Raw genomic sequence first — 14,158 nt, 5'->3', positions numbered from 1 at the left:
GTGTTCCTCCTGAAGGGTTTCCTCCTGTCGCGGATCCTTCACTCGTTAATGGGGACGAGAGTTACTAAAGACCTGTTGGGGAGCTTGGACAGGATTAGCCGACACCACCAAGAAAATACTGCACCTTCATTTGCACACTTCTAACGAACTTATCCACGCCCCAGTGAGGGAAGGTGGGTTAGGAGTGTGCGATCAGATCCTTCTGCGTCAGTTGAATGGCCTGAAGAATCGGGCAGCAGACGACCCGATCGTGATGGCTATGCTGGCGTCGGAGCGCATTGAGGGGTTCAGGACTCGACTTCGTAAGATGATCGCACACTTTCCTGAAGGAGGGCATAAACAAGTAGTGTATTCCAGAAGACTTACCGCTGCAAGCCAAGATTCCTCGTCACGATCTTGGATAGAAACCAAGCCAGCTGGATGAAGTACCTGGGACTGGGTAAGGGTGATCCACCTGCGTACAGCAAAGCTGCCAAGGGTCGGGATTCCTTCTAATCCGGTAGAAGTTAGAGCTTGTCGTGGTGGTTTTTCGGGTGCCGAGACAGTGTGTCATATTCTGCAGGTGTGTCCTGTGGGACACGACGAACGTGTATTCCGTCACGACGCCGTGGTAAAGAAGGTGGCGGCCCACTGTACGCGTCCGGGGTGGCGAGCAGAGGAAGAACCTAGAGTTTGGCACGAGGACGGAACACTTTACAAGTCGGATCAAATTATCTTCAAACGTCCGACGCAGGCGGTGGTAGTCGATGCGCAGGTCAGCCGGGAGAAGGGTCCTTCCATGCTGGAGATCTGGAAGAAAAAGGTGGCGTTATATTGTAACAGCAAATTTTTGGTTGCCGCCAGGAAGAAAAGGCCAGATACGGAATTTTCTTTCCACCCAGTCATTTTAGGTGCTAGGGGTATCTGGTCCACTTGTAATTCATCCACCAATAAATGTTAAATATCAAAACCAACCTCAACCGGAGTGGTGTGGATTCCACGCTGAAATGGGGCTGCTCAGCTCCCTGTGGCTTTTCAATTTCTCATCTTTTTACATACTTGGTGCAGTTCCTCTGTTTTGAGGATTTCCTCGTCTTTTATTCGCGGTGCTTGTCAGTGAATTCTCGGTTGTGATGGAAATAGTTTTTTTATTTGGGCGTCTGCTGCCTCGTCGCTTGGATGTTTTGTGGGTTCCAATTTAAACTTGTTCGTCACAATCTGGTATGCTTTGCCCCATGCGTCCCTATTCAGTTCGTTGCATGCTTCTTTCCGTGCTTTTTCTTTAGCCGATTGAATCCCTTTTCTTACCAACCTCTTTGAGTTATCGATTGTACTTGTGTTTCTCTGCTGTTTTCTCTTCTTTCGTGGTGTTCCGTTTGTTGTTGATTCTTGTTAATATATTTCTTTGTTATATGCTTTGTTTTATGTTGCATGCCCAGGTTAGTTTGTTTATTAGTTCATCGGGTGTTAGATCATCCTCTATTCTTTCTTGAATCGGTTTACTAGTTCGTCTAATTTCTCCTGTTTTACTATGCTGGTTGCTAGCTGGGATGTATTTAAATTAAGTAGTTTATCTTACACAATTCGTTATCTGTTTTAGATAAAATAAATGATTTAGGTGTGGCATTTACCTTTCGTTTACTACTTAATGATTCGTGCCTCCGAGGTTTACGATGCGTAAGCATAACAAGTATGATATAATTAAAAGTGACATTGCAAGTCAAAGTAAATATGCATAAAAATAAAAATAATAATAACATTGACAATATAATAAATTGCTTGGATTCTTAGTGCGCCAGTGGAAAGAGTTTCGTAATCCTCGAACAAGGGTACATTGTATTGTTCAATAATGAGATCCCTAATGGATTAGGGAACTCTAATCTGGTCACCATATAATGTTGGTAGTATTGTCATATTATAAAATATCATCTGCTTCAAATGTAATATTAGTTTCAGTACCACCAGTTACGACGATTTACTGTCATACTTTGGTTTGTCTTACTTAAATGTTGTTATCCATGTTTTACTTCCCGAGCGTAAGCAAAGGAAGTATTGTAATCGAGTCCGTCGGCCGACTCTCTACTTTTACGTTTTCTCGATCTTTCATGACCCCTAGAAGACGAAGAAATAGGTCTCCCATTTCCGTCTGTCTGTCTGTCCGTCTGTCCGTCTGTCCGTCCGTCTGTCCGTCCGTCTGTCCGTCCGTCTGTCCGTCTGCCGTTCCGGATTTTTATTAGACAGATAATCTCCGAAAGTACTCGACCGATTGTTGTGAAATTTTGTACTTATATTAAGAATATCATGTAGATGGTAAAACGCTAACCAAAATTTGTCTAATCATCCCCACCACTAATGCGATGACGTCACTTCAAAATTGTACATAGTAAATGGGTTTTCAATTGTATAAAATAACATAGTCCTACACATGTAGTTTACAACTCTGAATCGATTTTTCACCCGAAACGTCCAGATTTTTGGAAAAAAAATCAAAATTATAAAACAATATTTTGAAATTTAATTTTTAATCTGCTAACCAGAATGCTTTGAAATGTTGCAGATGTTTTAAAGCTATAAAGAGCATCATAAATCTTTAGTCAAAAAATATTTGCTTATCCCCTCCAAAAACTTGATGACGTCAGCTCAAAAGTTTGTGGAATAAATCATATCTAAAATGTACAAAATATGATGAGTCTGTACTTGTGATCTATCACTCCATTCATATTTTTTGGATTTGCATATACAGGGTGACTCAAAAAAATTAATGAATGCGTAAATATATTTTATTGATTTAATCAGGAACTACAAAACCGAATGCTCTGAAATCTTGCAGATGTTTTAAGGTCATAAAGAGCATAATAAATGTTTATTCAAAATATATTTGCTTATCCCCTCCAAAAACTTGATGACGTCAGCTCGAAAGTTTGCCGAATAAATCATATCTAAAATGTACAAAATATGATGAGCCTGTACTTGTCATTTATCACTCCATTCATATTTTTTGGATTTGCATATACAGAGTGACTCAAAAAAATTAATGAATGCGTAAATATATTTTATTGATTTAATCAGGAACTACAAAACGGAATGCTCTGACATCTTGCACATGTTTTAAGGTTATAAAGAGCATAATAAATGTTTAGTCAAAATATATTTGCTTATCCCCTCCAAAAACTTGATGATGTCAGCTCGAAAATTTGCCGAATAAATCATATCTAAAATGTACAAAATATGATCAGTCTGTACTTGTGATCTATCACTCCATTCATATTTTTTGAATTTGCATATACAGGGTGATTCAAGAAAATAAATGAAAGCGTAAATTTATATTACTGATTTACTCAGGAACTACAAAACCGAATGCTTCGAAATCTTGAAGATATTTTAAAATTATCATAAACATGGTAAATTTTTGATCAAAACGTATTTGGTCGTCCCCCCTAAAAAATTTATGATGTCACCACAAAATTTTGCTGAAAAAATCCTATCTAAAATGTACAAATAATGGTGAGTCTCTTCTTGTGATTTATCATTCCATTCAAATTTTTTCGATTTGCATATACACGGTGACTCAAAAACATTAATGAATGCGTAAATTTATTTTATTGATTTAATCAGGAACTACAAAACCGAATGCTTTGAAATCTTGCAGATGTTTTAAGGTTATAAAGAGCATAATAAATTTTTAGTCAAAATATATTTGGTTATCTTCTACAAAAAACTGATGACGTCAGCTCAAAAGTTTGCTGAATAAATCGTATCTAAAATGTACAAAATATAATGAGTCTGTACTTGTGATTTATCATTCCAATCATATTTTTGGATTTGCATATGCAGGGTGACTCAAAAAAATTAATGAAGGCGTGAATTTATTTTATCGATTTAATCAGGAATTAGAAAACCGAATGCTTTGAAATCTTGGGAATATTTTAAAGTTATTATAAGCATGGTAAACTTTTGTTCAAAATGTATTTGTTCATCCCTCCTAAAAAAATTGATGACGTCACCCTTAAATTTTGCTGAATAAATCCTATCTAAAATGCAAAAAATATGATGAGTTTGTACTTGTGATTTATCATTCCATTCATATTTTTTAGATTTTCTTAAGAGGTGGTTCAAAAAAAATTAATGAAGTCAATTTATTTTATTGATTAAATTAAAGGCAACACTTATTATTAGTATTACACCCCAACCAACCCAATTTGGTAGACACAAAATTTGTTAAAGGAAAAACTCGGTTGAAACATAAGGGTAGCACGCTTATTTACATCGACTTTAACATTACAGACCTGCATTTGTTCACTTGGTTCCGCGAATGTGAAATAGACATGTTTATAATCAACCAATTCTGAATTTCACCGTCAAGAATTAAAATAAAACCCAATGTTTTATATAATAAGCGGAAGTCGAAGCAATAAAACCGATGGTCGTTTTGTTTACAGTTTCTCTGTTTGGCTCTCACGTATGCTGTTACGCTTGTCATCTTAAATTAAGAATGTTTATACATAAACGATTTTCAGTTGCCGTATACGTAAGTAAATTGTTTCGTTATTTTATTGATTATAAAAAATCAATATTCAAAACGACCCAATTCATTTTCCCGAAAATTTGGGAATACAATAATTTTATTCTTAGTATTACACTACATCTATCCCAACTGATATACGTGTCCTTGCAAAAATGTTGATGACGTCATCGCAATTTTAAATTCCCACTACAAAAATGTAATGAGAAAAAAACACAATAGCCATGCAGTCGTCAAGTTTCCGACAGCGAGGGAAGTACTGTCTAAACTCTTTAGACCAATTTTTTTTGTGTTTCGATTTCCCAATTCTTCAATTTTTCGATATTTTAATTTTTCAATTTTTCAAATTTTTCAATTTTTTTTTTCTTTTCTTTTATTTCTCAATTTTTGAATTTTTTAAATTTTACATTTTTCAATTTTACTATTTTTCAAGTTTTCAATACTCAATTTTTCAGGATTTGAATATTGAGAACTTTTCAATTTCTGGATTTTCAATTTTCAGATATTTCTTCTGCGGGAGTATTATTTGTTGTGCTGCACTTGACGGGCGAGGGAAGTTCTGTCGAAATAACCTTCGACCAATTTTTATACTTAGCACGTAGGGTTCTTACTAAGCATTCCTTATTTAACCGAACAGTTATTAATTTAACTAAGCAGCTATTATTTCACCAAGCATATATTATTTTTACTGAGAATTTATTTTTTAACTGAGCATTTATTACATAACTCAGCATTTATCATTTTTACCGAGCAAAAATACAGAGAGTTTAAAAATAGAACTGTGCATTTAATTTGGGTGCCTAAATTTAATAAGTCCCTGATATTCTCATTCTTCTCTTGTCTAGCCCAATTTCCATGCACAAGTGCGTAGAAACCAATTTTCTACCTTTTCAAGGCTTTTAATAAGGGTTATATATACATAGGTGATCGCATTACATATGCGTATTTTAAATGCGACCCTACAAGGGGCTATACCTACATTAATTTATGTGAATTAATGGAGAATAATAATTTCAAATATCTATTGATCAAGCATTCTATAAACTTTACTAACAATGTACCTACTGTATATGTGGTACAAAACACAGTGTGGTGTCATTATAATACCTAAATCACGAATATCCCAACCGTGTTTATTGGTATCTGAATTTTAGGAAAATAAACCCGTTCTTGATTTGATCAATAAAATAAACTGCCTCATGCATGAATTATTTTGATTCACAGTGTAAAGTCAATTCTAATCAAGGTGTTACTCACAACAACAGTACAGATCAAAACATCAAAGACAACAGTGGATTGTTAACGGCTTCTCTGCTATCGAGAGGTTCGAGAACTCGATTTTATTCTAAGGTACCATAAACTCAGAATAGGAAGTGGAGACGACTGAAAAAATATGCAAAATATTTTACTTGTTTATGCTTGTAGTTTATCAATGCACTACTGTTATTATTAGTATTACATTACTGTGCCTATTCAAAATGATATATGTATGTGTCTTTGCCAAAATGTTGATGACGTCACTACAAAATTTTATTATGAAAAAATTCACTTGAAGCATGCACATAGCATGCTTCTTTACCTGTTCGTTAACAGATACGTATCAGGTTAGGTTACTTTCTTTTTATAATTTGGTGGTGTACACAAAATTTACATTATAAACATTTTTTCGGTTCGTCTTCTTTAAACAAGCATCATGTCAGAAAATTATTAAATACTTGGTCTTCTTATCTGTAAAAACCATGAATAATGATATCTATAATCTATATAAAATAAGAAAATAAAAGCAGAATAAAGTGTATCAGAATAGCTATCACATTTAATTCCTAACCATGAATGTGATTAAATGAAAGAGGGTGTTATCCAATCTAATATAGTTAGCCTTTGAATACATGACAGATTTCAACAGACGATGTGATAAATTTTCGCCAATATCAGCACCCTGTCGTGACATTTTATTCTTCACTGTGTCGTCACCCTCGTTTATAACACTCAACGACATTCCTGAAACACGCGTGGCATAATATCAAGTTGATAACAATCCTATATTAGAATACGAGTATGTTTATTGATCTCGTGTTGACACACAAGAATTTCGAAGCCGTATTATTATTCTGCTCTGCGTTGATATTAAAATCTCCAGAATGATCTGCCCTGTGCAGACAAGACGCAAAGCTTATTATTCGCATATAACAACATTTCTCCAGTATTGTTTTGTTATGTAGCAAGTTATATAAATTTGGATTTTTTTCTGTGCCAGAACTTCAGCTCTAATAACATGAACTGATTGAAATTAATTTAAGTATAATTTAACGACTAAAGTGTTTCATAAAATCATAATTTCTGAAATCTTGTAATCGCTTTAAGGGCATCCTAAATATTGTAAATCGTTAATCAGAATTTATCCGTTTATCCCGACACGAAAAACTGATGTCATTTAAAAATTTTGCCGAATAAATTCTATCTAAAATATGCAAAATATTATGATGATCCCTATATGTTAAAATCAAGATAAGTGTGGACAGTTAATGTATAGCTAAAAGGAGCATGCTATACGTATGTTTGAAGTGAGTTTCGTAATAAAATTTTGTGATGAGGTCATCAACATTTTATGAAGGAAACATATCAATTTGAGTAGGTGTAACACTAATTACAATGAGTACTGTATACTCACATTTTCGGAAAAATAGGGCGAGCCATTCTCATTCAGCTCTCAGCGATCAAAAAACTGAAAAATAAAAAGGTTCAATTATCAAAAATCAAAACTCCCAAAAATCTCAGATTCTCAAATCATTAATTCCGCAAAATACTCAAACCACCAAATCCTCAAAATCTTCAAAAGCCAAATCCTCACATCAAATCTTCAAAATCCTCGGATCCTCAAATCGCCAAATCCAAAAAATCCTCCAATCACCAAATTCTTAAAACCCGCAAAACCCTCACATCCTCAAAATCTGCAAATCATCAAATCCTCAAAATACTTAAATGTTCAGAACAAAAAATTCCCAACCCCTCAAAACTCTCAAAACTTCAAATCGTCAAAATCCTCATCCTAAAATCGCCAAATCCTCGAAATTCTCAAATACCTACTCCAAATTTTCAAATGCTTAAAATCCTCATACCTTCAAAATCCTCCAATCCGTAAATCAAATCTTCAGATTCCCGAAACACAAAACCCTCAAATCACCAAATCTTCAAGTCCTAAAGTCTTCATATTACTAAAATACTCAAAACCCCAAATGTTCAAATTCTTCAAATCCCCAAAATCCTGAGATCACCAAATCTTCAAAACTTCTAGTCCTCAAAATCCTCAAATCCTTGAAGTTCTTAAATCCTCCAAATATTCAAATCCTTAAAATTTTAAAAAACACCAAATTCTCAAAATCATCAAATCCTCAAAACCCGCAAAACACCAAAATCAATAAATCTTCAAAACACAAAATCCCTAAATTATCATCTCCTCAAACACCAAATCATCAAAACCACCAAATCCTCAAAATTCTCAAATGCTCAAAAGTCCCAACTCCTTAAATTCTCCAAATCACCAAATTCTAAAAATCCTCAAACTGCTATATCCTTAAAATCATGAAATCCTGAAAATAACCAAAAAATTAAATCTTAAATCCTTGAACCCCTCAAATCACCAAATCTTCAAAGTTTTAATTCCTCAAAATTCTCAAATGTTCAAATCCTTGAAATCCCCAAATACTCAAAATCCGAAAATCACCAAATTCTCAAAAAACCAAATCCTCAAAATGCTCAAATTCTCAGAACTGCATATTCTCAAATCCCGAAAATGTTTAAAATAATCAAATCTTCAAAATTCGTAGATCACCAAATGCACGAATTTTGAAGATTTGATTATTTTAAACCAACCCTTAAATCCTCAAAATCCCCAAAACACCAAATCCTTTTGAATCAAAAATTTTCGAAATTGAAAAATTAAAATATGGAAAAGTTGAGAAATCGAAAAATCGAAAAACTGAAAAACCGAAATAAGCCAAAATCAAAAAATCGAAAAATTAAAAATTGAAAAATTGATGAATCAAGAAAGTGAACAAACAAAGCATTGGAACCTCCGAATCTCGATAAATTGAAAAATTAAAATATTGAAAAACTGAAAAATCGAGAAATCTAAAAATTGAAAAGTTAACATATACTTAGTTTAAAAATCGAAAAACCAAGTTAGCAAAAAATCGAAACAAAAAAATCGTAAAACAGCAAAACTGAAAAATCGCAAAATTGGACAACAGAAATACTGAAGAAAATCGAAAATTTAAAACATTGAAAAATTAAAATATCGCAATATTGAAAAGTCGAGAAATCCAAACATAAAAAAACTTCAAATTTGGATACCTAAAATTTAGAAATGGAAAAACTGAAAAATCAAAAAATCGAGAAATTGAAATTGCAAAATTTAAAAAATTGAAAAATTGAGTAATTGAACAATGGAAGCATCGAAAGTAAAAAGTGAAAAATCGAAAAGCCGAAAAATCGAAACATTGAAAAATTGATAAACTAGGACATCGAGAAATTGAAAAATCAATGGATCGAGAACTAAAGAGTCGAAAGTTGAGAAACCGAAATAGGCCAAAATCGAAAAATCTAAAATTTAAAACTTGAAAAACTGAAATATCGAAAAATTGAAAAATCGAGAAATCAAAACTACTTAGAAACTGAAAAATCGGAGAATCGAAAAACTGAAAAGTAAAAAATCAAAAAACAGAAATCGAAAAAAACTGAGACATCGAGAAATCGAAAAATGAAAGGATAGAGAAATAGAGGACTCGAAAAGTCGAGAAGTCGAAAAATTAAGAAACCGAAATAGGCCAAGATCGATAAATGGAAAAATTAAAAATTGTCGAGAACTTGAACAATCAAAAAATCGAAATATTCGAATCGAGATATCAAAAATTTGAAAAATCGAACATTTAAAAATTCGGAAAAGAAGAAGAATTGAAAGCTTGAGAAAATATAAAATCCAGAATTTTAAAAGTTGAAAAATTAAAATATCGAAAAGTTGAAAAATTGAGAAATCTAAGTATAAAACAGTCGAAAAAATGAAAATTCTAAAGTTAAAAACGGAAAATTGAAAATTCAAAATGTACAAAATCAAAGAACCAAAAAATCCAGAAGTCAAGAAACCGAAAGGCGAAGAATCAAAATGCTGAAATATTGAAAAACTCAAAAATATAAGAAAAATTGAAGAATCGAAAAATTGAATATTCTCAAAGCTGGAAGAAATATCCAAAAATTGAGAAATTAAAAAATTAAAAAATTGAATTATTTTAAAAAAGAAAATTTGGAAAATCGAAAATTTTAAAATCGGAAAATTGAAAAATTGAAATATAGAAGAACTGAAAAGTCGATAAATCAAAAAATCTAGAATTTTAAAAATTGAAAAATTAAAATAAAAAGTCGAAAAATTGAGAAATCTAAGTATAAAACAGTCAAAAAATTTAAAAATCCAAAGTTAAAAACGGAAAATTGAAAATTCAAAATGTACAAAATCGAGGAATCAAAAAATCCAGAAGTCAAAAAATCGAAAAAGCGATGAATCAAAATCTCAAAACTGAAACATCGAAACACTCGATAATAAAGAAAAATTGGAAAATCCCAAAGCTGCAAGAAATATCCAAAATTGAGAAGTTAAAAAATTGATAAATCGAAATATTTTAAAAAAGAAAATTTGGAAAATCGAAAATTTAAAAAAGTGGAAAATTGAAAATTGAAAGGTCGATTAATTTAAAAATCTAGAATTTTAAAAATTGAAAAATTCAGAAATTGAAATATTAAACAGTCGAAAAACTGAAAAATCAAAAATTTAAAAAACGAAAAACTGAAAATCCAAAAAGTAAAAAATCCAGAGGTCTAAAAATCGACAAATCCAAGAATCGAAATACTGAAAAACTGAAGAATCGAAATATTGAAATATCCCAAAATTGAAAGAAATTCAAAAATTGAAAAATTAAAAATGTGAAAAATTTAGAAATCGAAAAAACAAAAAGCAGTTTCGAAAAATCTAAAACTTAAAAGCGTCCAAAAATTGAAGAACTGAAAATTTAGAAACTTCAAAATTGTGAAAAATTGAAAAATAAAAAATCGAGAAATCGAAAATTTGAAGAACGACAAAATTGAAAAAGCTCAAAACTGAAATACTGAAAAATTGAGAAATCTAAAGTTGGAAAATCGAGAAATCGAAAACCCGAAAAATCCCAATATCGAGGATAAAAATTCAAGGTGTATTCATAAACCACAAGTTCAGGAAGACGCTAACGCTTAAATAATATTTATTCGACAAATTGTAAGATGAGATCATCAATTCCTGGGAGACATGAACATATTATAAAATGTTGTTTTTTTCCAAGAATCTTAATGCTTAAGATAAAAACTCAACACGGATTCATAGACCACAAGTGTAGCAGGGTCCTATTTTATAAAATTTAAAGAATACTCACTATTGTAGATTTTGGAGATGACGTCATCCCATTATTGGTCCGGATGATTAGGTAATTTTTGGTTAGCGTATTATTTTCTACACGAGATTCCTAATATATATACACATTCGTATATATAATTTGACAACAATCGATTCAGTAGTTTCGGAGATTGTATGTCTAATAAAAATTGACACAGACGACAGAGAGACAGGCACACGACAGAGACGGAAACGGGAGCCCTACTTTTTCCCAGTCTAGGGGCCATACAATGTCACCATCTACATGTTAATTATAATACAGATAAAATTTTGCAATAATCAATCCTATAATTTCGGAAATTATCTGTCTAACAGGAATTGACACAGAGGACGGACAGACAGACAGACGGAAACGGGAAACTTATATTATTGTACTCACATCAAGAAAATATGAAAGTAGTCAGTCGTCCGAAGGAGAAATTAAATTGCAGAATTTTTAGAAACATCTGTGTTTGTTCATTTGTACTTCACGGACCAAGGAACTTCAGTCTAAATAAATTTAGACCAATTTTTTAATTGAATATGTACGTTGTTGTCTAAATTATAATGCGAAAAAAAACTTTAGTTTTTCTGAATTCCAATTCTATAAAATATCTAGCACGTAGTTTTCGTACGAAGAGTTTGTGTTCGTGGATTCCGTGTTGTTATTATGTTGCGCTTGCTTTTTATAAAGACCGTTCTTAGCAGGTAAGCTTTGCCCTCTTTACTATTGTGAAGTATTACTGATTGTCGCAAATATGTAGAGAGAGATTTAAATCTTTGTTCGGTTTCTTTACCATTCGCTTACTTATTAATTACTTAGCGGGCTTAATTTAACTTACTGAACCACGTCGACTAGTTTTTAACGTCTGTTCAACAAATTTAACTTCAGACGAAATTCCTCTTGTTACAGTATTTATAAAAATAGTGAAAATAAAAATCAGTAACACAAGTTATAAATTTTTATTTTGCATCATATTTACAAGCTGTTGTTTCCTACAAATTCACTTTTATTCCATATTTTTAAATTTTCTGATTATTTACAGCAGCGATAAAGTTAAATTAATGACGAATGATATTTCAAATCTTATGACGTGTCAACTACTAACAAGAGATAATATTGTTATATAATGAATTACAAAAACAGAAGCCAAAAAAATGACCAGTAATAAAGAAGTTTAAATAATCACATTTCTGTACACTTTTACTACAACATTTAAATATGTACACATTTTATAAATAATAAATTGTACAGTTTACGTTACTTAAGTAATTAAGTTTTATCATTGCGTCTATACATAGTATATTTATGTAATTGTTTTGTGTCTATACTTACATAAATTATACTGAGAATCGTTCTAAATTACCAGAAATATTTAACCTATTCAATAAATATTGCAACATTACAATCACACGTAAATTCATTAACTAAATGTCTTTGGCCTATATTCAAGTAAAGGTGAAATATATGAGTTTTCCAGATAACGATTTCACCTAGTCCAGTCCTCTGACAAAGGAGAAAATGCTGATGCCTGATTCGACATTCTCGCTAAAGAAGTAGAGGAGTTTTCTTGTTTCATTATGAACAAATTGTGCTGCCTATTTAAAACACGGGCTTCATTTCCCATAATGGAATCTATCGAAAAACCGTTTTTATTCTTCTTTTTAATCTCAGTTGTTACAGATAACTCTTCATTGTCTGAAGAAACTGGAGTCACGCTGGGCGGTTGCATCGGCACAGGTTTACATATTGCAGGTTGCGAAATTATACTTAAATGTCCGAGGTTTAATCTGGATAAATCCATAGGAGGCAGGAGCGGTATGCTGCTGGGTATATTATTCGGTAATCCCGGTATATAAGAGTATGGGTTATGTAAACTGGGACTAAAAAGAGAGTGTTGATAATTCTCTTGAGAAAGAAATGTTGCTACCATTGCTGACGCATGATGGTCTCTCAACATTATATTAGGTGATGGACGTTTATATCGCTTTCGGCGTCGTAAAAAACTTCCGTTATCAAACATATCTTCTGCAAGAGGATCCAAAGTCCAATAATTACCTTTTCCTGGATTTCCTGGTTCTCTAGGTATTTTGATAAAACAATCATTCAGAGATAAGTTGTGCCGGATTGAGTTTTGCCAAGCTGGAAATTTTTCGCGGTAGTATTGGAAGCGTGACATTATAAACTCACAAATTCCACTTAAAGTAAGTTTCTTCTGTGGCGACTGAAGAATTGCCATTGTAATTAACGCAATGTAGGAATACGGTGGTTTGATTAGCTGATGCCCATTTTTTTTTACGTGTTTTTCTTTGTTTGGATATTTCTCTTCTGGAGTTTTTCTTTCATCCACCGAAGTTCCCCGAAGATCCAGTGGACTGTCAGAAGATGCGTATCGTTGTTCCAGTAACATTTCAGTTTGTTGTATGTCTGATGTCACCACATGGCGACAGCCATCGTCCATCATCAACATTTACTTTACGTAAACACTCTCTAAATTAAGCGCATCATGTCACTAAATCATTTCGTCTATTGTTAATGTTATTTAAGTATATTTCACATTAAACTCCACTGCAAACAAAATTATCTTACAGTTTTCGTAATTGTTTAAACAAAACACTCGGTAATTTATGAAAACTAGGCGATCCGTTGAACTTCCAGCCTAAATTTTTAAACAAAATTTCAATGAAGATAAAACTTTACGTAGGTTTACTACTTAAAATATGTTTTATCTCACAATCACAATTTATCGTCACGCCCGACTGATTATTTATCAACAAAAAGCAATACGTGTTATTAGAATGAAGACACTCAAGCTTCTAGATTATGAATGCTTTAGATCTGCAGCAGTTGCTATCTGGAAATGTTATCCCAATATTATCTTGGCAAGAACAATGATGGTTCAAGCCACCACATTTCCGGCTACGATGTGAGAAAACAAAGCGGTTGTAGTGGGGACTGATGTCAGTACACGCCTTCAACCCTTAGACACGCCCATTTCACCCCTAAGGTATCTGGTTTATGTTCGGATTTTTACAATCTTGGAGTGGGTTTATTATTTGCAAAGATGTAGATTGATTTTTTATACATGACGTCCGTATTAGCAATAGGAATTTATGCTGGCTAAAAGGCAAATTTCCTTGCTGTGAACAGATTTTAGTAGAAAATTCATCTATCGAGATACAAATTTATCTTTTAACTCGTT

The 14,158-nt window shown here is 32.5% G+C and overlaps 1 protein-coding gene across 1 annotated transcript; it reads right to left on the bottom strand.

Moving 5' to 3' along the window:
• Window positions 1-11,943: 11,943 nt before the first annotated feature.
• On the bottom strand, window positions 11,944-13,791 carry LOC135136271 (forkhead box protein D3-B-like). Its single transcript, XM_064065479.1, has 2 exons — window positions 13,147-13,791; window positions 11,944-13,098 (listed from the first exon to the last, which is right to left on the bottom strand). Exons 1-2 carry the CDS (start codon window positions 13,424-13,426, stop codon window positions 12,446-12,448), a joined length of 933 nt encoding a protein of 310 aa, XP_063921549.1. The 5' UTR covers window positions 13,427-13,791; the 3' UTR covers window positions 11,944-12,445.
• Between the last annotated feature and the right edge of the window lie 367 nt (window positions 13,792-14,158).

Source organism: Zophobas morio, unplaced genomic scaffold, assembly GCF_036711695.1.
Source record: "Zophobas morio isolate AGI-343-1 ecotype UQ-CSIRO unplaced genomic scaffold, CSIRO_AGI_Zmor_V1 ptg000026l, whole genome shotgun sequence".
NCBI lineage: Eukaryota > Metazoa > Arthropoda > Insecta > Coleoptera > Tenebrionidae > Zophobas > Zophobas morio.
This window is presented reverse-complemented; position numbering and strand designations above follow the sequence as displayed.

Bases quoted from the DNA above. Each gene is read 5' to 3' on its own strand.
- LOC135136271 (XM_064065479.1), bottom strand. From the start codon at position 13,426: ATGTTGATGATGGACGATGGCTGTCGCCATGTGGTGACATCAGACATA. The intron at 13,099-13,146 runs GTGAGTTTATAA...AAAAATTTCCAG, and splicing joins ACTTACTTTAAGTGGAATTT to CTTGGCAAAACTCAATCCGG.